This window comes from Falco peregrinus, chromosome 4 (assembly GCF_023634155.1).
Source record: "Falco peregrinus isolate bFalPer1 chromosome 4, bFalPer1.pri, whole genome shotgun sequence".
In the NCBI taxonomy this organism is placed as follows: Eukaryota; Metazoa; Chordata; class Aves; order Falconiformes; family Falconidae; genus Falco; species Falco peregrinus.
In genome coordinates this window covers 64471867-64498831 of record NC_073724.1, presented here as the reverse complement: position 1 = coordinate 64498831, position 26965 = coordinate 64471867, and the positions used below count along the sequence as shown (strand labels likewise).

Here is a 26965-nt window from a genome sequence, read left to right as displayed (position 1 = left end):
GGAAACCTTTCAGAGAAGGAAAACAGAATTTGTTCGCGGTCTGTCCCTGGAAGCCTGGGGGGTCAGGACAAGGACAGCATATGCTCCCAAGCTGCAGCCTGGGAAGGCAGTATCTGGGGAGCAGACACTCCTGCCTGCAAAGACAGGACCGAGTGACGGCGTGGTGAGGAGAGAAGGCTGGTGGCATCAGAGGTGTAGCTCTGCATTAATATTCAGTTATTCTTCTAATGCCCACTTCGGATTAGAAGGAATCCCACTTCTTCCCAAATCAAATCCTCGCCTTGTTCAAAAAGTAATGTCCGGTACTGACACATTTCAGCCACTTTCGGATCGGACAGGCTTGGAAATATTTTAACTATTTAGTGGCAGCGATGGGAAAAACCTTATTTCGACAATCCTAGCTGGTGGGCAGTGTTACCTTTCCTCCCTCCCTCCCTCCCTCCCTCCCTCCCTTCCTTCCTTCCTTCCTTCCTCCTATCTATCTGTCTGTCTATTTGTCCATCTATCTCTTGCTGTAAAAGCCGTGCTCGGGCGCTGGGTCCAGGTTTGAGCATGTCTGCGCCTGATGCGGGATTTAATGCCGTGATAAATCACAGGAGGAATGTCGCAGGGAGAATTTCGAAAAGCCCCCCACAAGCACACATCCCCCTGTATTTTGGCTTGCCTCTCCGCCACGCACAGAGCCGACGCAGATCGAGACGCAAGGTTAAGTGCAGGACGCTTAATACGACAAATGTTCTGTCGGGTTTTAATTTTTACAAAGCCTTATTTATTGGTGAGCTGCTGGCCCCGAGATGATTATTTTTCAGCCACTACAAAACAAACCAAAGCAGGGGCCAGACATGTATTTACTGGAGGGGGAGGGGAAGGGGACTTGTTTGCTCTGTGTGTGCGCGCCGTGCGTGTGTGTGTGCTGGCTGTATGCTTTTTTATTCCTGCCATGTAAGAATTCGGTTTCCAAATAACAATGGCAGGGCAGGTTTTGGGGTTGGGGGTTATTATTTTTTTTTAGGTTTTGTTTTTGTTTATTTTTCAAAAAAGGGAAGAGACCAGGAAAACTCCTAAAGCATCTGCTGTCGTGTGAACATTCACAACATATGCAGACCGACTCCTCTGCTCCCGCACAAGTGGTTTAAAAGCCCAAACAACCAGGGCGACCGTTCCCTCTTCTATTTTTTTTTTTCTTTTGCCCTCCCAGCCGCTGTCGCTCCGCCAACGTGACTTTTATTTGATCCCCCCCTCGCTCTCTTTATCGATCACGGGCTTCATTTGCTTTAGCCGAAAAGGGGGAAGGGGCTGCAGGATGGGCGAGTTCCTCCCTCCCTCTGCCACTACACACACACACACACAAAAAGAGGCAGCCCCCCCTCCCCCCCCCCAGCCCCCTGTTTATGTTTTAAGCCCCTCGCTTTGTTTGTTTGCCTCCCGAGGCAGGATCGCATGGCCAAGCGTTCATCGATATTTTCCGTGCGTGTGGCTCGCCGCACCTCTCTCCCCGCCACGGCACCCCTTCCCTTCGCCGCGGGGGAGGCGGGGGGGGCATGGACACCACCACCTCCCCCCCCCCAAAAAAAAGCAGCAGGCGGTGCCGGGCTGAGGGCGGCCACCGGCGCCGAGCGGGGCCGTGCCGGGCCGTGCCGAGCCGGGCGGGGGCCGGGCGGCCTCGGGGCGAGCGGCGGCGGCGCGGCGGGGCGCGGGGCGGGCGGCGGGGCGGGCAGGGCGCGGGGCGGCCGCGCCGCCATTAGCCGGTGGCCGGGGACGCCCGGATGGACAGGGCGGCTCGGGCCAATGAGCGGGCGCCGGGAGAGCGGCCGGGCGGCGGGTAAAGGCGGCGTTGGGAGAGGAGCCGCCAGTGCGGGCGGGGAGAGGGAGCGAGGCCGGGGGAGGGAGGGAGGGAGGGAGGGAAGAAAAAGAGGGGGAGGAAGGGGAGGGGGAGAAAAATAAAAAGCCGCCGCCTCAGCAGCGCCCACCGAAATAAACAGAGGAGCGAGAGGGAGCGAGGGCGCGGGCGGAGCGGGGCTGCAACTCCGCCGCGCCGCTCCGGCCCCGGCGCTCCGCGGCCCCTTCCCGCCCCCGCCTCCCCTCCCCACCCCCACCGCCGCCCTTATTGTTTTTAATCCGCCTCCGACACCCCCCGCTCCCCTCCCCACGCCCCTCCGCGGCGGCGGGCGGGGGCGGCGCGGCGCGGGGCACCCCCCCCGGGTCCCTTCGCTCCGTGGGAACCCGCGGCTGCAAGTTTTTCTCCGTGAGAGACACCGCTAATGCCCGGCGGAGGATAAAACGAGAGCAGGGGCCCGGGGGCGGCGGGGGGCCCGAGGCGGCGGGGGGGGGCCGCGGCCCACGCGGGGAGCGGCGCGGGGCCGGCCGGGCGGGGGTCGGCGGCGGTGGCATCCCGGGGGCGGCGGGGGGGGGGGGGGGCGGCGTGTGCGCGGTTGTGTGTGTGCGCGCGCGAGTGTGTGTGTGTGTGCGTGTGTGCCGCAGGGAACGGCGAGGCGAGCCTTGCCCCCCCCCCCCGTCCCCGTCCCCAGCCCCGTCCCTCCCCTGCTCCCCCTCCCCTCCCCTGCCCGCCCCCGCCTCAGCTCCTTTAATACACTTTGGTTCTCCGCTCGCCTTTGGACTCTGCTCTGCCTGGCTCCGGATACGGCTCCGGCGGCGGCGGCGGCAGCGGCAGCGGGCCGGTGCGGGCGCGGGCGGCGGAGGCGGAGGCGGGGGGACGCGGCGGCTGCCGGGGGGAAGCGGCGCGGAGCGGCGGCGGCGGCGGCCCCGCGCCGGGCCGGGCGGGCGGCCGTAGCCCGGCGGCGGCGGTAGCGGGGCGGCGGCAGCGGCGGCGGCGGCCCCGGAGCGGCGCGGACCATGCTGCTGGACGCCGGCCCGCAGTTCCCAGCCCTCGGCGTGGGCACCTTCGCCCGGCACCACCACCCGGCCGCGGCGGAGATGCAGGACCGGGAGCTGAGCCTGGCGGCGCAGAACAGCTTCGTGGACTCGGCGGCGGCGCACATGGGCGCCTTCAAGCTCAACGCCGGCGCCCACGACCTGTCCCCCGGGCAGAGCTCGGCGTTCACCTCGCAGGCGCCCGGCTACCCCGCCGCCGCCCTGGGGCCCCACGCCGCCCACGTCGGCTCCTACTCCGGGGCGCCCTTCAACTCCACCCGGGACTTCTTGTTTCGCAGCCGCGGCTTCGGGGAATCGTCGCCGGCCGGCGGGCAGCACGGCATCTTCGGCCCTGCGGCCGGCAGCCTGCACCACCCGCACACGGACGCTCAGAGCCACCTCCTCTTCCCGGGCATCCACGACCAGCACGGCCCCCACGCCTCCCAGAACGTCCTCAACGGGCAGATGCGCCTGGGCTTGCCGGGAGAGGTGTTCGCCCGGTCGGATCAGTACCGCCAGGTCTCCAGCCCCAGGACTGACCCTTACTCGGCGGCTCAGCTGCACAACCAGTACGGCCCCATGAATATGAATATGGGCATGAACATGGCAGCCCACCACCACCACCACCCAGGTGCCTTTTTCCGCTACATGCGGCAGCAGTGCATCAAGCAAGAGCTCATCTGCAAGTGGATCGACCCCGAGCAGCTGAACAACCCCAAAAAAAGTTGCAATAAAACTTTCAGCACCATGCACGAGTTGGTCACCCACGTCTCGGTGGAGCACGTTGGGGGACCCGAGCAGAGCAACCACGTCTGCTACTGGGAGGAGTGTCCCCGGGAAGGCAAGCCCTTCAAAGCGAAATACAAACTGGTCAATCATATCCGAGTGCACACGGGAGAGAAACCCTTCCCCTGCCCCTTCCCCGGCTGCGGAAAAGTTTTCGCCAGATCAGAAAACCTCAAAATTCACAAAAGGACGCACACAGGTAATTCGGGTTTCTTTCGGCAGATTTCTCCTCTCTGCCCGTGCCTATAGATGTATATATATATAAACAGATAAGAGACTCAGAGAAAGATGTAAAAATGATGGGAGTGATAAAATCAGGATCACGTTTAATTTTTTTTTCCCGCTCCGTCATCCGGCTGCGTTTGTTTTGGTTTCTTCCTCACCAAGCATCCCACCCCCACCCCCCGATTTCGAAAGGATATTTTACTGATTTGTTTTAATTTACAATGTTGATGCGTGCCGAGGCTCGGCCGTGTCTTTCCACAGAAACGCAAAAATACAGCGCGAACTAAATTCTGCCGTCCTGCTAAAAGACAGCAAGACGTGTGTATATACATATATATATATATATATACAGAAACGCCTTATAGATTTGCAGTGCGCAACGTATTTGCATATAACTTCAGCGCTTGTGAGCGTGGCTTTCGTGTGTGGATACCGAGAGAGGGAAACTATATAAATACGTGCAAAATCCGTCATTAGTCCAAAATCCCGTTGGAAGTGGCAAAACGTCCCTTTCTGGGAATGCTTTCCATTAAATTTAAATGGTGTGAGCAAGGCAATAAAATTTTCTAATTTAAAAAAAAGAAGTGTTTTTAAAGTCTCACTCGAGGTGATTTAAGGTGCTTTTGCAACAGTTTATTAAATTATGTAATAGGGACCAGAGGATTTGAGGCTCGGAAACTTCCACCCAGATCAGGTGGAAGAGGGCGAAGGAGCCCAGACTTTCCCGATGGAAAACCGCCTCAGCCGAAGGGTAACGAAAATAAACGCATCCTCCCGCCTCATCTATTATTCATTTACTGCTCCTGCCGGCTCCAACCGTGCCAGACTATTTCATAAAAGACGGCCAAATATTTTAGCGACTTCCACTCTAAATATTTACCCGGAGAAAGGCTAAAAATCTCGAGGCCTATTGTTTTCTCAAGTGCTAAGCCCGATGCGAGGTGCGAGACGAGCTTTAACAAGGTTTAAAATTTGAGAAATGTATTTGCATGAGATGCCCGCACTGAAGTCATTGTGTCTGAGCGGATGTCTTTAAGAAACAATTTAGGTGCTAATGGAATTTAATGTTAAATGCTTCCCCCTCCGAAGGCGGGGGGATGTGGAGTTCTCACCTCCAAATTACTCTCCGGCATTTGGAGTCCTGGCAGCCGGGAGAGAGAAATCCCTAGGAAAATTAAATGAAGTATTTTACAGACGTTTAGTTTTCCCAGCGGATGTGCGTTTATCTCGAATATCCATACACGAAACAATCTGCCCGGCCTTAAATCTGTCGGTAATGGTTTCCAGTTTAACAGGATAGCGGATTTGGTACCGAGGCGAAACGGCTCGGTGCTTGCTCGCTTTTTTTTTTCTCTTCCCCCTTCCCCCCTCCCCCCCCACTCCCTTTTTTATCGCCTTTCTTCTTCAGTCTCTTTCGGGGCCGGCTGTGTGTCGGCACCGGTCGAAATAAAAGCAGGGAAGGTGCCGGGCCTGAAGTGCCCGGGGGAGGTTCGATAGGAAAAGCGGGCGGGGGCCGGGCACTGCCTCACTGCAGGGCAGCGCGGGAGCGGCGCGGGCCCGGGCAGTCTCTCCCGCTGCGGGCAGCCGCCAGGCAAAGCGGCTGGGAGCGGGGGCCCGAGGGCGGCGCGGGGGAAGCCCGGGGGAGGCGGGCGTGGGGCTGCGCGGGCGGCCGCGCTCACCCCCACCGGTCCGCTGCTGTCTTGCAGGGGAGAAGCCCTTCCAGTGCGAGTTTGAAGGCTGCGACCGGCGCTTCGCCAACAGCAGCGACCGCAAGAAGCACATGCACGTCCACACCTCGGACAAGCCCTACCTGTGCAAGATGTGCGACAAGTCCTACACCCACCCCAGCTCCCTGCGGAAGCACATGAAGGTACCTGACCCCGCAGCCGGCGGCGGGAGGCGGGAGGGCGGCCGCCCTGCGCCGGGCGCCCCGTCGGGGCGGCGGGCGGCGGGCACGGGGCCCGGGGGCGGCGGCGGGCCGGGCCGGCGGCGGGGGGTGCGCCCGGGGGGCGGCGGCGGCGGCCTCCCCGTCCCCCCTCCACCCGGCCGTGTTGCCTTTGCCCCCCAGGTGCACGAGTCGTCCCCGCAAGGCTCCGAGTCCTCCCCGGCCGCCAGCTCCGGCTACGAGTCCTCCACCCCCCCGGGGCTGGTGTCCCCTAGCGCCGAGTCCCAGAGCACCAGCAACCTCTCCCCGGCGGCGGCGGCGGCGGCGGCCGCAGCGGCAGCGGCCGTGTCCGCCGTGCATCGGGGCGGCGGCGGCGGCGGCGGCAGTGGCGGCGGCGGCGGCGGCGGCCACAGCGGCCTCTCCTCCAACTTCAACGAGTGGTACGTGTAGGGCCCCGCCGGACTGCTCTGCACGGCCCCGCCGCGCCCTCCCCTCCCCGGCGGCGGCGGCGGGCAGGAGGGAGCGAGCCCGCCAGAGACGCGCCGGGAGATGCCGCCGCACCCGCTGGCAGCGAAATGACGGCCGAGCTGGATGGGGACGGGGGGCCTTTACCTCCCCACACCCCTCCCACCTTCGGGTCTTTTTTCTGTTGGATTTTTTTCTTTTCGAGGACATTTTGAACCAGCAAAAAATAAAAATTTTAAAAATTTTTTTCTATAAAAGTACGTGCCGAAAAACGTAAGAGAACGAGTAAATCAATAGAGGAACAGAAAGGGGAGAGAGAGGGGGGGGAAACCCACCCCAAACGCCACCGACACACCACCCAGCAAAAAGCTTCTCAAGCCGGCGGAAAGAAACTCTCCCTCCGGAGCCTCCAGACAAAAGATCAGAGACTCCAACTCCCCCGGCCCCTGCGCCTCCCCGCCCGGAGCCGTCAGCGCCCTCCTGCCCCACGAACTGTGTATATAGTGGCCCTCTCCTTCCTCTGGCGAGGTGGGGAACGAAGTTTTCCTGGATTCTTGGTGTATAGAAGTTCGTCCCGTTTGTAAACCGCGGATTGGTCCCCTTCTTCTTCTTTCTTCTTCTTCTTCTTCTTCTCTTTTTTTCTTTTTTTTTTTTCTTTCTCTTTTTTTCCCCCTCTTCCTCCCTCTCCGCGAAAGTGATGGACTTGTTTTCCCTCGCTCCCCCTCCCCACCTCCCTCTCTCCTGCTTTTTTAGTTCACCCCTTTAAAAAAAGTAACGTGGAAGAAAAAATGGTTTCTTTTGTAATTGTGATATCTTGAATATTGTGTTCCTTTTTAAGAGGCAACTTGATTGTAAACTGCATTTCAGCTATAGACTGGGGAAGAAATACCGTGCCAAAGTCTCCATTCTGTTACAGACACACACGAACAACGCTTGTGAATGTATTTTTTCTGTTAGCTGGGTTTACATGTGATGTTTTAGTGCTTTTGCGAGTTCAATTTGTTAGTTCCTGTTCGAAAGATTGTGAGGAAAAATAAACGTCGTGCCGTTAGCTTTTCCGTAATAACACCCTTCCTCCTGTAAATACCTGTTACCATATTTATCCATTTGTAATTAAATTATGGTATTAACTTGCTACAGAGGAAACAGTATTTATAAAGAATGTTTCTTAACTATAAATATGTACAATTGTGAGCATAAACTGTTTCAGATTTTTTATTTGAAGGTTTAAGTGGTTTCATCATTTCTTGTGATATGTTTTGAGAGTAATGCATACAGAAATATAATAAAACGTCTTGAAACTGCACGAGCTGTTTCCTTTTTACGCCAAGGGCTCTCGAAACCTGCTGTAAGGCATGCGAGGGGCTGAGTGGCGGCTGCACAACTAATGCTTTTAAAAAATCCGCCGGTTACTGGAACAGGAGGATTTCTTCCAGCTGGGCTCGCTGTCCAGAAAAAAATCTTTTGGGGAAGCCTCTGGGCTAAAAGAAAAGGGTGAGCGTTTGCATATTCCCCAAATGACTTGCAAGGCAGGATCTCCTTTAGGAAGAGCTTTACACGGCAAGAGCGCAGCCTCCTTCACCTTCTGCCGGACTCGGGCTCACCCTTCTACCCCCGGTGCGAGCGTGGCTGGGTACCCCGTTGCCCTAGAGGGTGACAAAGCAGGACGCTCCGGGACGAAGGCGGAGGGGCACTAGCCAGGCGCTGAACTCAGCGCAGCGCTGCTTTGAGCCGTAAACCGTGTCCTTCTGCGCCTCCCGTGTTTTTGGTATCCTCCATCTCCCGAAGAAGAGAAAGTGGCCATGCCCGAGAGCTCACATTTCCCTTCGAGCTTTCTTTCTCTTTCTTTCTCACTCTTTCTAGCCCAAGGAACGGTTTGGGTTGTCAGCTGTGCACAGCGAGGGATCGAGAGCCGCCGGGCGATGCTTTCCCGGGGTGCTGGCCCAGCGCTGCGCTCCGCGGGCGCCGTCGGGGCCCGTCCGGCGGAGCCGCCTGTTTGGGGCTGGCAGGCAGCGGCTCTCAGGGCACTCCCCGCCGCACCGGGACACCCAAGGCTAGTGTGACAGCAGCCGGTAACGCGTGGAAAAAGTTTGGCCTTGCCAAGCCACCGAAATACGCCCTGAGAAGAGGCAGCGCTGTGAGCAGGACTCCGAGCGCCCTGCGGTGGCTACGCTGCCTTCAGCGGCAGCTTGTGCAAGCGGGGAGAGCCCTTTGCTGCTCGCACCCGGCCGGCCCCATCGCCACCCCCCCCGGACCAGCCGTCGGGTTGGGTTTTAAGGGCTTCGTCCCCCGTGTTCAAACAGCAGTAGAGGTGTCCCGAGCCGGTAGGTGGGGAGGTTAGGGTACACGGGGCCCTTCTCTCTTCTCGGATGAGGTGGGGGTTACCTACACCCAGGGGGAGGGGAGGGAGGAGGGAAAGACCCCCCCTGTCCCGCCGCTGCCAACGAAGTTTAGATGTGGAGCAGAGACGGAGGTCTACCTCTGCGGCCGCGCCCCTCCCAGCACGGCCATCCCCCGCGCACACGGCAGGCTCCTCGGGTAATCAAACGGCTATTAAAACCTAATTTATGTTCGGTAATAATATTACGCCAAAAAAATATTGATTAAAATCATTGGCATATGCCGCCTGCCCCTTGGAGAGATCCGTGGGAAACGCAGCTGCGAGGATCCCTTTGTCCTGCCGGTCTCCCCGCAGCCGAAAAACCAAACCGGGGGTCCCGCTTCAGAGCCTGGCGAGTGCTGCCAGCCCCTGCCAGCCCCGGGCAGCTCAAATCCCCTCCTGGGCCCGAGGCCGCACGGGCAGCGCTGGCCAAGGGCGGCGAGCCCCGCTCCGGGGTCCCCGCCCCGGCTCCCGCCCCGGTGGGCTCTGCCCCAGCCGGCGAGAAGCGCCCCGGAGCTGGGCTCCCCCCTTCGCCCTCCCCTCGGAGCCGTCCTGGCTTCGGGGGAGCCCCAGGGGCGATCCCAGCCTCCACCCCCGGTAGCGGGGATGCGCGGGGTGGGCAGCCCCCCCACCCTAAAGGGGCTGTCCCGCTCCCGCCGGGCAGGGATGCCTCTCCTGCGGCAGGCCTGGGGAAGGGGACGCGGCGTCCATGGCCGTGAGCAAGCCCCCCTTCCCTGTGCTCAGCGGGCTGGCCCTGAACTTGACCCTGGCTTTGGCGCATCCAGCCCGCTGCCCCTCTCCACCCCGCCTCCCCCGGGCCCTGACCCCGGCCCGGCCCTGCCACGCTTAAGGGAGAGCGCTAATTCATCGGGTTCAGGGGTTGTTTTTTTCTGGGGGGGAGAGGGCAGCCAAGACCCGTCTCGCAGCCTTGTGCGCGGGTGGCCCGGGCTCAGGGACCGCTGGCCCCGGAGTCCTGCTCTGCACCCCTCCTGCCCCCTCGCCTTCCACCACCTCCGTCCCCGTCACCCCAGTTCCCCCCTTCATCTCTCTCCCTTCGTCTCCCACACTGAGCCTGAGCTTTCCAAACCTCCCTGCCCCGACCCTGCGGGCAACCTGGGGACCAACCTGGAGGGAGGCCGGGGCTTGCCCCGGCAGCCCCCACCGATCCCCCGACCCCCGCCACCTCTCCACCCCCATGCCCTGCCGCAGCCGGGGCGGCGTGCCCCGGCCGCCCCGACGGCGCTTCCTCGACGGCTCCCGGGTCGCCCCGGCCCCCAGCCCCCCGCCTCCGGTGGGCAGTGAGGGGCACGGCACTGCCCTCCCGCCGGCACCCCGTGCCCAGCTGCCGCAAGCCCCACTTGGCCGGCTCTCCTCCGGCGGCGTGGCTCTTCGTTTATACCGTGAAAAACAGCGTGGAGCGGCGGTGTTAGTTTTTATCAGGATTACTATTAATCATAAAATTCACTCGTAACTCTGCCTGGAGACCCCCTGAAAAGAGGAGTGATCTCCCTGGGAATTGTTTGCTCCTCATGCGCTTCTCCCCAGCCACAAAAATTGAGGCTCTGTCTGTAAAACTAGCGGTGCTGCGCCCCACGCCCCCGCACCAGGAGGGCAGCTCGCCGCTCGGGGCTCTGCCCCGCCGCTACCTGCCCCCGCCGCCCGCACCGAACGAGACCCTCCTCGTCACCTGGTCTGGCCGCTCTCGTGGCTTTGTGCTGCAGCCGCCGGCGGCAAAAAACCAAACCCCAAACCCAAAAGCAAACCAACTTCCCACCAAACAAACAGAGATGACAACAGCCAAGACCGAAATAAAACCAACTCGGGCAGCTCTCGCCCCAACCCGAGCGCCGAGCGGCTGCCGAGCTCGGAGATGCCGCTGCCGGTACCGGTACCGGCGGGGCTCCGCAGCGGGCAAGGGGTTGCCCCTGCCCGGCCAAGCCCTCGCCGCGGGCAGCCGAGGGGCAGCAGCCCGGGCTGCAGCCGCTCCGCTTGGCTCTGGCCAGACTTCCCCAAACCCCTAACAGCCTTTTAAGTTTCCCCTTTGTTTTCAGAAACTCGTACACGTTTCCTGCCCGCTATGAAGACATAACAGGCTCCCCCAAACCTCTCCCCAGCCACACGTGCACGCTAGACGTGCTCGCGGGCACAGCGAGGTACGTATATTTTCCATCTCCATGCATGGTTGGTATTTTTGGTTGGTGTTTTTAAATCTCGTGGGTCTCTTCACACACACCCTCTTCCCCCCCCCCTCCCCCCCCCCCCCCGCTTTTTTCTTCCTTTCTTTCCTTTTTCTTTCTCTTCTTTTTTTCTTTTCAATTTCCCCAAGCCAAACAGCCGGGGAAGGAGCCGCATTTTACCAGCAGAGCAAGCAAAAACTGTTGTCCCACCCTGCAGGGCACTGTGCCCCCCTCCCTCCCAAAGTGCAATCCCTCCCCAGTGCTTTGGGGTTTCTCCCCCCCCCCCCCCCTTTTTTTTGTGTGTGCGTGTGTGTCCCGATCGGGCTGGAGGATTTCTCTGCCTTTAATATTTGGGGAGAAAGAAAAGAAGAACAGAGAAGAGAAGAAGAAGAAAACCGGTGGAGGGAGGACCTTCGCCAGAGGTTTCATGTCTTTAATACTACTTCAAAGTGGCTGCCCGACTGTTGTCCCGAGGAGAGGAAGCGCGGCACCGGCCGGACCGCCGGTCCCACTTCCTCGCAGGGCAGGAAACACGAGCAGGTTCCCCGCGCCCCTCGCCCGCGGCCCCAGGCGCTCCAGGGGCGCCCGCGGGGGGCGGCGGGGGGGCCGGGCGGCGGCACTGGGCGCGGAGCGGGCTCTGCTCGGCCGCCCCCACGCCGCGCCGCGGCCCACGCGCGGGAGCCAGCTGTTGCGTCCCGGAGGGGCAAGGACCCTCTTTTGGTGTTAAAAAGAAAATAATCGGCAACTGGAGGGGGGGAGGGGGGGTGGGAAGTGATCGAGCGCCAGTCGGTGACCGAGAGGGCGTTTTACACGCGTGGCACCGCGCCTCGCAGAGGGCTGGGGGCGGCCGCGGGGGGACCCGGGGTGCCCAGCCCGCGGCAGGCGGGGTTGGCCGCCTCAGGACGGGGCCGCCCCGACACCGCCCCGCGGGGCTCCGCCGGCCGCGGGTGCCGCGGGGACGCCGCAGGTCCGTGGGTGGCCGCGGCCGGGGCGGCCGGCGGGAGCGGGGGCAGCGGCCCGGCCCGGAGCGCGGCGGACCCCGGCCCGAGTGGCGCCCGCGGGAGACGGGCTCGGTGCGTGCGCGCGCCGCCGTGGTCCGGGGCTCGACATACAGTGGTCTGCGGCGGGGGCAAACAAAAACAGCGAAAACCCCCAACAACAACAAAAAAGAGCAATTTTCCGTCGAACTCCTTTTTTTTTTTTAGCCTTTTTTTCTTTTTCCTAGAGCACTAATTCCTCTGTATGGGCAAGCAGCCCTTCCCCTTTGATTCTTAGTCACAGCCCCTAGATTAAATACCGGTTTTAATGAGAGCCGTGGCTGCGGCCGCATTAGGTGATGATAGTTATGAAGACGATGTGACCTGTTTTGATGAAGACGATCTGACCTGTAGGGAGAGAGGGAAAGGTCAGCCACATGCAGTGGCCAGATTTCTGCTCGTTCCCGGCACATGCTGCTGCAATATTGATCCGCGGAGAAAGATAAACATAAAAGCTAGATCCTATGTCCTGAATACTAATGAACGTGGCTTCCAGATTTTAATTGTTGTTGACTTCTTATTTCCACCGTAAACATTTGCTGACCTCTGTAGGGCAATTCCCCCCAGTTTTATTTTATTTTTGTTTTGTTTTATTTTATTTTGTCTTATTTTATCCTATTTTGTTTAATTTTTTCCAATCACTGAATGCCCCTCCTGTTGGAAATCTTTCCGGCAAGTTACTTTCGCCAGCAGCCAAGGCGCAGCCCCCAGAAAGCCACCGCCCGCATCTCGTTTCCATGAGACGGCGCAGCGAAGGCAACCGCTGCTGAAAACGGGGAAAGCTCTTCGGAAAGGCAGTATCTCGACCTGGGATCCACCTCTCGCATTTCTGCTTCAGTTCTCGCTCCATTCCTTCGCAGCATAACGCTGCAGACGACAGCGGAGCTGTTAGGGTTTGTTGTAGGTTGTTGTTTTTTGGGTTTTTTTTTTACCCCCCCCCACCCCCTCCGGACCGTGCGGCAGAACCAGCAGTGAAGCTGGAAGAGAGCTCTCCCTTCAAAGCCTCCCCGGTTTTCCAGCTGTTCCCAGACTAGATACACCTACGGCAGGCAAGGAGAGACGGGAAAAAGCCGTTGTCTCGGGGAGAGAGGCATTGCAGAGGCGCTCTCCCCCTGCCCGTGCAGAGCAGCCTGGCCAGGCAAGCGGGGGAGGCTCTTTTCGGAGGGTTTTCGCTGCGACGGTAAATGGTTCGGGATGACTCGCTGCCCCGGCTGCCTCTTGGCAATTATTTTTTTTTTTTTGCCCTTGGAGATGGTCAAAATTAGCTGTAAATCGGGTAAAGCAGCCAGCGAAGCAGCTATCCCCAAACACGCTCTTCAAGTTTCCGTCGCTTCGTGGAAGAGCTAGAGTAAGCACCAGCGACTATATAGGGGCAATTAACTGTATCAGGCTGACATTTAAGAAAATGAGGGAGATATTAAACTCCTAATTCCCGTCATTACAAATAATTTTCATGAAGGGAACTTCTAAAAGATTTTTTTTTCTCCCTTACACTTTCCAGTCTATTTTTTAACCCCTGAGTGATTTACTACGTAAGTAATTTTAGAGGATGCAGTTTACAGCTTGAGTTATTAGACCGAACACCTCTGGCTGACACCACAACACCTTTTTTTTCTGCCTGCAGCTGTGAGTCACAACCCCATTTTCATACCAAACTGCTGCACATTCCTTTACAATATAGACTTCCTTCTTGCAAAGATCAAACACGCTCCGGCCAACGTGTTTATTTTAAAATACAGGAAAATTAAAACTAAACATGGACTTAAAAGAAAAAAACAAATGCATCATTTATTTTCCTGCTGTCCCTCCTACTAAAATAAAATAAAAATAAAATAAAATTAGGACGGAACGGTGTAGACCACTCCAATAAAAGAATACAGTGACAGAGCCAGAACAGTTGATTCCGACTGGAACAGGAACGGATCCTTCTGTTTGCTGTTATTTATTTATGTATTGTGGCTATGGTTTTAATTATATGTGGGAATGTCAGGCCAAGATGCTGTAACCGTAGCCTCCCTTTAACACACTTTTCCGATTTGTTTAATGCCAGCGCTACAAGGCTAGAACAGGCACCATAAGGAAAATGGTTTCAATATTCTGTTTAAGAGCTTACAACAGGGAATCCCGGAATTACAGGAAAACCTGCAGGCCTGCTCCGTGGAGGTGCCCGGCAGGACCAGGCACCTTCGTGCTCCTCGGCAGGTTTCGGGGTGCGGGGAGGGAGCGGAGGCGGGGAGTGGGGGGTGGGGAAGGCGGGAGGGAGAGGTGCCCGGGGTCATTTCTACCCAGCAAAGCGGGGTTTTAAAAGCCTCAGCGGCGCAGGCACTGGGATGCTTTTTAATTCTGAGCAGGGTGAAGGTAAATTTAATCTCTGCTCCTCCCGGTAACCTACTGCCCACTCCTCTTGGGTCTGAGAGGGGGACTTCGCTGCAAGTTCTTCTGTTTCCATTCCCTGGGGTTTTTTTGCCCCGGAGGAGCGTACCCGGTCGAGCTCGCGTTGCCCATCATCTCCCCCAGCTCCTCCGCCAGGCTTCCCCCGCGTCATGGGAGTGATGGGTGAGGCAGGGGAGCGGGACGTACCTGCTGCCCGCATTCATTTACCTTTGGCACGCATACAGAGGAAAAAAGATTTTTTTAAAGAAGAAAAAAATAGGAAAGAAAAAGCAAAGCGAAGGATCATTCGCTTTAGGGAACAGATCAAATAACTCCCTCTCTCGCCCCTCCAAATTACCCCCGATCCAAACGGCTCCGAAACGCTGAGCAAAGCAGGCGGCGAGCCCACACCGCGCCCCGGGGCTGTGCTTGCGCAGCGCGGGGGGCAGGACGTCCCCCCTCACGTCCCCTGGGCTCAGCCCCCGGGCCAAGGGCTCTCCGACCGCCTGCCGTCGCGGCCCGACATGGGCCCAAAAGTGCGGGCGGGAGCGGGGGTTTCCCCGCGGGACAGCCTCCCGTGCCGGCAGGCACCGCCGCCCGAGCCCCGCGCCGCCCGCTGCTTGCCCGCACCTGCCCCCGCGCTGCCCGACGTGCGCGCCCGCTGCCTGCCCGTCGCCCCGTCGCCCCGCGGGGACAGCCCCGCCGGGACGCGCGGCATCGGGGCGCGGCGCTGCCCCGGTCTGGACAAACTACACTCGCTAAGAAGGGGGACTGTGGGTCCCCCCCCGCCCAAAAAAACCGGGGGGGGGGGAGGCCGAGGTTCTCGTTTTCAGCTCTTAAATCAAAGCCTGGGACTCGGCAGAGACGGCGAAGAAACCCGCGGAGGGCCCGCTCCGCGCGTGGAGGCTGCCGGCGCCGCTCGGGCGCGCTTGCTAACGCCGTTTCCCCCCGCGGGGTGTCCCGCGGATGGCTGCGTCCCCAAGCCCAAAGGGCAACGCCGCGGCAATCCCCGACGGGATGTGCGCCGTAGGTGCCTTGGGACCCCCTCGGCCCCCTGAGCACAGCGGCCCGCCTGGCCCTACGGTCCCCGGCCCCCTCGGGAGACTCTTCCCTGCGCTCCCGTCGAGGGTCGAACCCTGCACCTCACTCCGCGCTTTCTGCACAGCAGCGGCGCAGGTCCCCCGAGGGATTTGGGGTGTCTGCAGCAGATGGGCAGTCTGTCCCGGGGAGGTGGCCGGATCCTGCCCCTTCTGTTTCACCCGGCCCGTGCCTTTGCTTTAACGGGCTTGTAACAAAGTGGCGCGACACCGCCACGTCTCTCTTTGACAAGGTGCTTCGTGCGTACAGATCGGGTAGGGATGCGCTGAGCGGCTGCCAGCTCCGGGCGGAGAGTATCCATGCTTAGCGGCCAACACACGCCGGCTGTCTCCCGAGAACCTAAGGAACCTAAGCCTTCTTAGGGTTTCAAAGAAAGCAACCGAGAGGTGGCTGCGTTTAATTAAAAGCATCGACGAATCGCTGAGGCAAGGGGAACCCGGGTTCAAGCGGTGCTCTCGCGGCTGAAGGGGATTTGACTGGCAAGTCCTTCGGGCTGCTCCCGCTCGCCCTGACGGCTGCCTGCTTGCCCGGTATTGGGGTGAATGAATGGTAAAACCCAGAGACGGCTCTTGCCCCGAAACCCGATGAACGCAATTTTGCAACGCGACGAGGAGCTTAATTTCTTTTATTTTTTTTGCTGGTTTGTCCCCGTCCGGGGAAGAACTGGAAGCGGCTCCCCGTGGCAGGTTACGAAGGGGATGGGCATCCTGGCACTTCCAGGTTTTGGTCACCGAGTCCGGCGACACGCAGCCCCGCAGGCAGGGGAACAGCCCCCGCAGAGCGCCCAGAGCCAGCCCGCGGCGAAGGGCGCGGAGCCTCCCCCGGCGCGGTCGCCCGTCCCGGGCCCCGGTTCTCCCGCGGCGGGGACAGCGGGGTCCCCCCCTCCGCACCTCGGCCGGGCAACAATTTCGCTGCTGGGCGAGAAGCAGGACTCTCACCCGCGGTGCCACCGGGTGATGGGTGCCTGAGCCCGTTCCCGCTCCGGGGCACCGGGGCGTTGCGGACGGCTCTTCCCGGCGCCGGGCATCCCGGCATTTCGGCAGGCACCCACCGGTGGCGGCTTTTGAACGTCCGCAGCGCTGGGGACTCACTGTACCGTCGGGCTTTTGGGCAGGCTGTCCCTGCCGCCGGGGCGACTCCGGCAACGAGGGCGACATCCCCGGCGGCTGCCCCAGCACCAGCTCTCGGGAGGGACACGCGGGACACGCCACACTGTGCCACCGCTTTGTGAAAGGCGCCTGCCGGGCTCCGGAGCCTCCGGGTAACGTGCCCTGGTTAATCCCGGCCACTCGCTCCCTCCAGCTCTTGCAGCCGTAGGGACGTGAGCAAGCAGGGCCGCTGCTCCCTCCCCGGCCCTGGCGTCCCCCTGAGCCCCCTCCGCAGTGCCCCCGGTGCTGGGGGCTCCTCGGAGCGCCTGGCTGCCGCCGCACGCCCCGGCGGGGTCCCGTACACGCCGTCCATCGGAAGAAGCAGAGAACAAGGAACCTCAGGGAGGTGCCGGCGGGGCTCTGCGGAGGCCGGCGCGGTGCCCCTCCGCCTCGGGCTGGTGGTGGTGGTGTTTGCGAACACCGCGCCAAGCAGCAGCGCGGGTCGGGCGGCGGCGGGGGCTGCCGGGCAGGGGCTGCCGGGCAGGGGGTGCCGTGCGGGGGGTGCCGTGCGGGGGGTGCCGGGGGCTCAGCCCTTCTCCCCAGGCACGGTCAGGCTGAGAGGCCGGCCCGGCGGCTGGAGTCCGGGCCCGCGGGCACCGCATCATTCACAGCATATCTACGAAGCAGAGAGAGAAAGGAAGGAGCTGCCTCTGTTCCACAATACCTTTTTTTGGTGGGATAGATTACATTCACAAGCCCTTCCACGTTAAAGCCCTTTAATTTGGTTTCTATGGCTTGCATATTCGAGGCTTTCCAGGGGTACCCACGCGGGAGCAACCCACGTAGCGCCCCAGCCCCTCTGCTGCCCCTGAGCAGCGGCTCTGCGCAGCCCAGCCTGTGTGCCAGCTCCGGCTCTGGCTTGCTGGCCCTACCCGCCCTAAAACACCCACGGAGACACACACCTGCTGAAGACACCATTAAGATTAAAAAAAAAATGATGTTCCACTGCACAAAAGGTACTGTAAAATGTAATGGCAACCGGTATTGGAACAGTTATGCAGAAAAATAAATTTTCTTTGTCTGTACAGTGGCAACATTTTCTTTCCAGCGAAGAGAGTGACAAGCAAAAGGGGCAGAAAATGACGTGGAGGTGCAAAGAAAAAATCTCAGCGTCAGGTTCTTGCTTCCCAAGCAAAACTAACTGACCGCCACTACCAGCCAAAAGAAATCTCATATATTTTATTTGCCTTCCACAGACTTGTATATTTAGCACATCTTTTATTGTCCCACCGCGCTTCCAGAAAGTTGCTATACCTTAGCCTGAAACCACAGGCTGCAGCGTCAGATTTTGGCAACCTCCCTTCTGCTACAGCTATTAAAGGAGATTTAGCCTCCAGTAGAATTCATTCATCCCATCACTTATGCCAGATATTAAGTGACTAAATCAGCTGTTGGGGTGGTTCCTTGTGCAGCCAAAATGATCATCTCTCATGTGCAGTCCACTAGAGATATCACCACCTAAGCCAGAACGACACTGACGTACCAGAAAATGAGCCAATTGCATTAAGCAACGATTACATCATGTACAGCTCATACCAGTTTTGCTATTACCGAAGAACAGCAGAAGCTGTGTGAGAGAATGAAACAGCAAAAATTCTGGGTTTAGCCCAAGTTACAGGCTTGAGTATTGAAATTAATGGGTATCTTCTTAATCTTTCATCCTAATTTCTGCAGGAGATGAAGCAATAGAGATAATGTAGGGATTTTTGTCTTTAAAATATGTTCCTTTAATACCCTCAAATAATAATCCTTAAATGCATTACTTCTTGCCTTTACAGGGTTTAAGTGGATTTTAAATAATTCCTAGACCTTGCGCAGTCCCTTTATGGATAAATACCTTTTATCCTCTGTACCTGCATGTATTTTGCTAAGTCTCATGGTGGGCTGCATTAGAAATATCCAGATGGGCAACACCAGCATCTGTGGTACTATCGGGAGTTGCTGAACAGATAATTGAGGAGTCAAGAGGCCATGGTGGGGAACAGATAGCAAGAACAGATGAACTTTAAGAACAAACAGACCGTTTAAATCCAATATTCCAGAATAGCAAAGACAAATAGAGGTGCCCCAGCAGAACTGTTTTCAATGACTGGTTTCTATGAAATCTCAATAGTGTTATGGGCATACCCCGTTTGCTTCAGAATATTCACTTTTCTCTTGGTTATTTGAGTCTTTGATGTATGCTCAGCTGATCCATCCTGATTTCTTGCCCTTTTCTGACCCTAGGCACCTTTTGTCACTGCATGCCTACATGCTTTATATCCAGCCTCCATATGCATTAGAGCCGTCTCTTGGGCAAGCTGACAAAATGAAACCTCCAGGTTTATTTCAGCTGATTTGAACTGCTGCCAAGGCAAGGGCCACACTGGATCTCATGGGCATAGATCTAGTAAAGAACAGAACACTCAATTGCCATTTATTTTCAGAAGGTATTTCTGCGTCTTCTTAAGGCTGAATTTTATGAAGACTCACCCCACCAAATCCTAGCCCCAAGCCAGTTTGGTTTTACACATACCTGTGAGGCAGTTTTCCTTCTACAAAAAAAATGCCCAATGGTTTTAAATCTAGTATGATTGAATGCTTGGTTGTGATCATTGTGAAAGGGACCTGGAGTTTAGCAGCAAAGTAGACAATCAACTTTTGTTTCTTTTCAGGATATGTCTTAGTAAAGTGGAAATGTTTCTATAAAACAAGGACATTTGAGCTCTTGTAGAAATCTAAATAAAATCCTGAATTTTATAGGACTATTTCAGCTCCATGCAAGATTGTCCTTTGAGACATAGCCTCATTCCTAGTATGCAAAAGAAAACTGGATTTTAGGCTTCTATATTTATAGAATTAACAGATCAGTAAACAAACATAAATTTCAACCAGTTCCTCCAAGCAGACGCCCAAGCCACACCAAGTACTGTGAGAAGTGGTCCTCCTTGCTAGGTTTGTGGGCAGCCCCCAGTGAAGAAGCCAGGTACCAAATGGGGATAAAGAGTGACCAGGTTTCTGTCCCCAGGAGGTGGCTTCATCAGGTCAGGATTAAGGAAGGTAGCTGAGCAGGTTGGAGTATCTTGCAGGACTGTCAGTCCAACACCTTCCAAGAACAGCAAATTCACACCCACAAAACTATACATAAGGAAAAACGTGTGATAAATGCAGCATATGAGCGAAAAACCCACTATGTGCCTCTAGAAAAAAAAAAATTGTCTATTTGGGAAAAATAAAAAGCATATGCTTGAAGCTGTTATCGTATAAACACATGCCTAGAACATGAACTTTTCCAGCATGCAGATAAATTGACTTGTCACTCAACGTAGTTTCTATATACTGAAATTTAAAGTAATTAGAGGACAGCTGCTGGGCTCCATTCAGAAATATTTGTTTTATTTTTATAACACTCAGGATATTTTCTATATTTTCCGAGGTATTAGATTTCAGTTTGCTACAGTTAAATGTAATAGAAATTTCTGTAGTCATTATTGACTGCAACTGCCAACACACAATTTGAGAATTAAAGTCCAATGTGGAAAACTGGCAATGGATATTGAAAACAGTTTGTGCTCATACTTCACCTTACAACTGATGGTTAGAATGAAGCTGGTTTTCGAGGAGTTACAAGGGGAGACGCAAGCTGGTTTCAGAGAAAAGCAAACATCCACAGACACAGCACTGTGGTCTGCAGTCAGTGGCACCAGGGAACTGGTCTGGTCTCTGAGTTTAGGCTGGGTTGGTCTGACAGGAACAGATAACTAGAATTTAAAGGTTGTGACAATAGATTTGGTAACACGTGATGACATTCAGTATATCCTCCTGCATTAGTGTGACTGCTCATTCCTCCTTAGGGACAGAATTTTCTGATTACTAAATTGGCCTGCATGATCCAAAAGTGCTCTTGCCTTCCCTGTGGGCTGAAACAAATTGTTGCCCTGGGGAGGAGGAACACGGGGGATAACTAACTCCCAGCCCTCCTTGCCTGGGGCCCTTTGGTGCTGTACCAAGCACAGGGTGGCGAGATCCAAAGTACAGCCCTGTCCCAGTGCTGGACAGCAGCTTGACCCTCCCGCACCAAACGGCTTGAAACTCTTTGCAGCTCTGCATCCATATGATCTGGTTTTCCCTTCCCTTCCCTTCCCTTCCCTTCCCTTCCCTTCCCTTCCCTTCCCTTCCCTTCCCTTCCCTTCCCTTCCCTTCCCTTCCCTTCCCTTCCCTTCCCTTCCCTTCCCTTCCCTTCCCTTCCCTTCCCTTCCCTTCCCTTCCCTTCCCAGATACAGAGGCTCAGGCCTATGACTGAAGTTGTAGGGGACTCTAAAGAAATCTTGGTGCAAGAGAAACCTGCCCATCACCATCAGGGATGGCATCATCTGGTCATGGGATTTAAAAGAGACCTGAGCGTCTGTGTTCCCAGTGGCACTGGAAATCATGGCATTGCCTACAACACTGAGGAGACCAACCAAATTCCACCTAGATGCTTTTGTCCCTGGCCAAATTGTACTTGAAACAGTAAAGGAGAAACATTTAACTTTTTCTTGCTGAGGAGGCGGGGGCAGTGTGTGGCTGTTGTCCCACCACTGGCCAGAGCTCAGTACCTTCCTTGTCTGCTCCTCAGGGACCTCTTGGGTGCTGTAGTCTGAGTGTCCCCTAACTAGCAGGATACAATGAGCAGTACTTGCCTGGCAGCATCTCACTGCACTGATCCTACAGGAATCGCTGTGCTGTGACTGCTGGTGGAAAAACCATGGCAGAGTTGGGGTCCCCAAGCATGCTGTGCCCCTGGGAGCCTGTTTTGTTGCGTGGGGTTTCCCCCTGGAAATCCAAACCCACCTATACTGGAGAGGTACTCAGTCACCTCTCAGGAACATGGGTGATGAGTCACTTAAAGGCTGGAGACTGCCTGTAGTAAAATAATACAGCCCTTCTTCTCTGACGGCAGCAGATAATCCCTGTGAGGCCACTGGACCCATGGAGTTGGGTTGAATCTCCCCCTCTCAAAGATACAGTTAATTTTGAAGGTACCAATTATTTGGGAATCTGCCAGAGCATTTCTGTCTTCCAACATTTACAAGGATTGCCAGTATTCCCTTTCTGGTATCTTATATTTGACTGTTTCTAAGCTAAATAAAATCCACTTTAACTTACAGAAATTTATTTTAAAAACTATGAAATGCTACCATCCTGCAGAACCAGCTATAGTTGCGCTCAGGGATACAGACAGAGAGCAGAAGCAGCGGAGTCAGGCACACATTGCCTTTCCTTCTGCACTTCAAGGGGTAGGCTACAGATAATCCAGATGCCCAGTTCATACAGAACATGAAATTATCAGCCATTGATAGAACTGACAAATAACATCATCCCCCTGATCCTTTGCAGTGAGGTCTTTTCACTCTGCTGCTTTGAGATTGAATGAGAGACCCCAATATGAAGCCTGGGGCCTTGTGTCTGTACATTTCCTGTAGGCGATGGGATGCATGAACGGTAGAACAGTTTACCCTGCTTTATTGATGTAGTATTTCAGCTTTAAGGTCTGTAGCCTCAATCCCATAGTCTCCGTATTTCACAGGATTTTAGAAACACTGATGAGAAAACACACATTGCTGTGAATCATATGGCAATGCACACATAACCTGGCTCACGCCTGAAATCTGACTGTGTATTGTGTATACTTAGCTTGTTCATATACAGTTTATACAGTAAGCACAGCAGCAAATGATTACTGGTGTCTATTATACTTAAGGTTGCCAAATATTTTCAGTTTAATCATCTTCTTTCCTGTTTTCATGTGATCAATTTTCTTAAAAAAATACTCTGTGGCTTCAAATTTCCTCTCTGTGGTTTTTGCCCCTAAATGATTTTCCTAAGTCTTTTTTTACAATGTTCTTTCATCCACTTTTGAAGTGGTGATGGTTAAAAAAAGGAAAAAAAAAAAAAGAACTTTTCCACATAGACTAAACCTCCCAAACCGAGAGTCACAGCAAAGTTAACATGGGCATAACCTGCACCAAAGGCCAGTGTCCTCCAGTCAGATTTTGATTAATTTTTCACTAATTTTCACTTGTTTTGTAGTAGGAACTTTTCATTTTGGGAAAAAAATTTAAGAGATTTGACTGGAAAGGCAGATAGTTAGCATAGGTTGTCCTCAGCCTGAAGCCTCCAGATATATTATGCTCATTAAGTGTCCCATTCCTCTGTCTGCATTTTTGTTTCTAAGAAGCAGAGCTTGTACCCTCTTTAGGATGAATAACTTGGAAAGAAGGAATTTACAAGCTCCACGAGTTTATTGGTTCCAGATTTCTTTCCTTTCTTTTTTTTCCCTCTGCACATAATTTGAGATGCCTTTTCCTTAAAAGTTTAGATAAATATGTTGAAAACATTAATGCATCATAAAGGTCATAAGATTAAGCATTCAAAAGTCAGCCAACTTCAAGAATTATTACAGTGAGATTTGCATGATCTACATCCATCTCAAAAGACATAGCATCAAGGACAGCTACAAACTTACTCTGGCATTTCAGTCTGGTTTCTGAGCTGCCTAAAGAGTTCATATCACATTTAATCCTTTGAGCAGACATAAACTAGAGAGAAAAGATTCTGTCATGTTATCAAAATTAGCATAACACTCCCCTGACCTTGGTAGGCAAGGCATGCATAAAATTGCGTTAACAGTGCCCTGTCACTGTAACACTGGCATTTTCAGGTATGTTCTCAGCCATTTAGAGACTGGGCTTAGACAAAAAAAATCTATTACTTGTTGCAGTGGCATAAACAATTTCAGGAAAATAAATAGACTTCTTCGTACATAGCAAACTAGATGAATTATGCTTCAGGGTGGAAAAAAAAGCCCAAACCAACAACAAAGTTGTTATAACAATGGCTACTAGGTATATATATTTAGTTAAGTTTGTCTCTATAGATCAGTTCTGTTAAGCTGAAACTCTGAACCAGTTATACAGACTGGAGCAGGCTGGGAGGGACTTCTCCATCTCTCAAATTAGGATGGCTACTCTTCCCTCTTCTCATTTTAAGGATTTCCAGGACAGCAAAGCTAGGACAGCTGTGAGGAATTAGCTCTCCTTATTGCACTGCAACTGAGGACTTGGGCTGCAATGTCGCTGTTGGAAAGGGTGATTAAGCTCAATTTTCCTCTAACCTTTATTTTCTAAGAAAGCAATTGTCAGGACAGATAAATGCTTGGTATGGCTGTGGGTAAAACCTAACCCAACCTAATCTAACCTCAACTTTGTTTTGGGGTGAATCTTGGAATTAAAATTGCTCCACGTTATCTCACCCTTAAACAGGACTAGATCCTGACTCCCCACATGCCTGAGAAAGCTCTGTTGGAGCACAGCAACAGCAGCGGGAGCAAGAAGCAGACCAGCTGCTAAAATCGGGAAGGGTGAAGAGTATTTATTTCTATGACAGACATCACCTGGCTGTTATCATGAGTAGTAACATGAGAGACAGGTCCTGGGATGTGGTGGTAAAAATCCTCCTTCTCTGAAGAAATAGCCTGAACTGCTAATTTACAACTAAGGAAAAAACTATGGTTAGGACTAATTTTTTGAAACACCGCACAAAAGTTGATGTTACTGTCTCAGATCATCTGTAGGCACATCAGAAGCTTGCTTCAACCAACTCTTAGATTAAAAATATTTTTTTGTTTTCTGTACTGCCTTTTGCTAAGGCTTGTTGTCTTAAACAAAAAGAAGCCAGTGTGGCTTTTCGATATGGATTTTTATACTTGCCCACTCCACAGCTGCAGTACTAGGATATTATTGAAATGCATTTTTTCATTATTCCTAATATCATTCAGATCTTCCAAGAACCATCTAACATTTTTTCCGTATCTACTGGAAAAGAAACTGCAGGCTGGGAACATCACAGCATTCAGTTGTATTTTCCCAGATATCATTTGCATTTGCACTACATGTAAGGACTAAGAAAAGGGCATTGGTATCTTCCTTAATTCTGTTTATATCAGAATGGAATTATGTTTCCTACTTGACTGCATGTTGTATTTTTTAATAATTTCCCCCATCCCCCCGCAACAACTGTAAAAGGATAAAGAAATAGGCAAAATTACTTAAATTACTTATATGAAGCAAGAGCAGTGTTGCCTATGTAGGAAAAAGACACATCTCTATTCATAGCAGGTTTTAAAGAAAAGTTAATTTAATTAAACAATGTACAAAATAATAAATGAACCACAATGCAGCTTGGACGGTATTACTGATAGAGAGGTCAGCTCTTCTCCTTCACTATTTTTATCACATCTTCATGGTACTGAAAAATGTCAAAACCCTAACATTGCAGCTAGAAAGTCTACTGCAAGGTGTTGTAAGGGGAAAAAACCCCGCACAAACTATTAGAGAAAATCCATCCCTTGGGAAATCTTCTAAGGAGGCAGGAGCTCCTCTCCTTCCAAGAGCCAGTGTCCTCAGGGATCATGTAGCACTCAACGCTGGATGTTTTATGGTCGCCACACCCCACCTGGCAATGGGTTTTGGACCGCAGCGCTGGCAATGGGCGCGGGGTGAGCTGGCTGCTGTGTTACTGAGTGCAGCACGGATCTGACAAGCGTGGTGTGATCCAGAAAGGCGCCTTATTGCTTCCTGAGTGGGTCTCACCAGCAGATTAGGTGTCTGGACACATAGGGGTGTTCCAAAAAAATATGGAGTGAAATGCTTAAAATTAAATGATTAAATGCAAAAGGCAACCTTCCAGACCCCCAATATTGATCAGGGACCTCCTCACAGCTGCGTTGGAAATGCTGTGCTTTAGCCCTCACCCCTCATTAGGGCTTCAGCAGCCCGATCTGCTCTGATTTGAGAGTCTGAATTCGTTTTCAGAAACAGTCTGAGTGATAAGGGAGAAATCTGAAGTGAGGTGGGCTGGGAGCTGCTGTAGGGTGGGGGGGTACAGCACAACTCTCCCGGGGAGCCTTGTAAGTGGAGAGTGGCTGAGTGGGGGCCACATCCTCTACCCCTGGTTTCGGCAGAGGCAGGAATGCAAGAGTTATGGGGCCAGAAGGAAGGCAGGCAAGAAGAAACATCAAATAAAAGCCTAGGGGGTAGGGCAGTCAGCCAGAAAAGGGAAGACACCTAGCCAAATACATAAATAATCCTGGGAAGCCGGAGCAGAACTCGGTAACTCCCCAGTGCCTGCAAGCCTGTGGTTAAGGAACTGAGACTAGATATTTTGAGGCAAAGGACAGCCTATAGCCTGGTGTCCCATCACTCTGACTATGCTGTGTGTATGGCACTACATGCTCTTGTGTGCAACAAGCATGTTCAAGGGCTGTCTAGCATGCTGGTGACGTCAGGAGCATACAGTAAGTTTTGCAGGTAGGGGTTTTTCACATGACTTCTTAGAATAAGGCACATTAATCACATCCAAGTCCTATGCTGTAGTGCTTTTCTGAACCTCACCTGGGTACATGCACAGTTGCAGTGTACACATGTATATTTGGAGTACATGCCTGGAGATATAATAAATCAGGAGCCTCTCTTGGGCAAGAGGATGCAAATCCTGGTGTGACATCTATGTCCCGTTCTCACCCATTAAGGATGATGTTGCAGTTTGTGTGCTACTCCAGGACACGGTTCCCTATGCAGGGAAACAGGAATCAGCTTATGGTAGCTTCTCCAACTGGACAGGGACTATAGCTAAGCTATAGGCTGAAATCATCACCCTAGATCAGTGAGGTGCTCTGACCATCCTCTGCAGAAGATGGCCTCCAGCCATGCTGACTGCCTTGCATAGGGATCTAGATGAAGAACAATTCTTTATTGAAATCACGTACCTGTGCCATTTTTATCCCCAGTGCAACGGTGGAGTAAATAATTCCAGTTTTGTCTTACTACATACCATACAAGCAGAGGCCAACGTATACTTGAGGAAGCAAAACCAAGAAAGTGTATTTAGCTTTCATACTGAGAATTTCCCGGATACAGCAAACTTACCTTCTTTATTTTAACATGGTGTTAAATATAGAACCTGCTCAGCTAAGAATCTGGTGCATTAACTTCTGAGTTGCTGTAAGCAGTAGACTGTAGGTGCTCAAAAACCCCTTGTGATAGTCCTACTGTAATTTATGGTAGGGGGGAAATACAACACACTCGGAATACTCATTTTGGACTTGGGGGGAGGGTTATTCTTTCTTTTCTGTAAAGTAATATACATATATAAAATATAAATATAAATTAAATTAAATATAAATATAAATATAAATATAAATAAAAATAAACAAAATTAATTCCCAGAAAGGTTGAAACCTCTACTGCTTTTAACTCCAAGGAGTCAGTGGCAGTGGTCTTCAGACCTTAGCTGGGTGTATACTGAAAGGCAACCATATGTTTACCTTTAAGACCTATTTCAAAATATGCCATTTAGCATCTCTTCCTGTAATTACATTGTTTCACAAAAAACAAAGACTATCCACCTGAGGAAAGTAAAAATGACTGAAATAAATGGCAATGAGTAGGTTTATCTGACGCAAGAGGGTGACATATCTGTGAATATTTGTCGCAGAATGG

The 26965-nt window shown here is 53.8% G+C and overlaps 1 protein-coding gene across 1 annotated transcript; it reads left to right on the top strand.

Annotated features, from left to right (window-relative positions):
* Positions 1–2766: 2766 nt before the first annotated feature.
* On the top strand, positions 2767–7535 carry ZIC2 (Zic family member 2). Its single transcript, XM_055802320.1, has 3 exons — positions 2767–3856; positions 5589–5752; positions 5951–7535. Exons 1-3 carry the CDS (start codon positions 2854–2856, stop codon positions 6215–6217), a joined length of 1434 nt encoding a protein of 477 aa, XP_055658295.1. The 5' UTR covers positions 2767–2853; the 3' UTR covers positions 6218–7535.
* Positions 7536–26965: the final 19430 nt, after the last annotated feature.

Coding starts and splice junctions, on each gene's coding strand:
- ZIC2 (XM_055802320.1), top strand. CDS start 2,854: ATGCTGCTGGACGCCGGCCCGCAGTTCCCAGCCCTCGGCGTGGGCACC. Junction 3,857..5,588: donor TCACAAAAGGACGCACACAG/GTAATTCGGGTT, acceptor GCTGTCTTGCAG/GGGAGAAGCCCTTCCAGTGC. Junction 5,753..5,950: donor CCCTGCGGAAGCACATGAAG/GTACCTGACCCC, acceptor TTTGCCCCCCAG/GTGCACGAGTCGTCCCCGCA.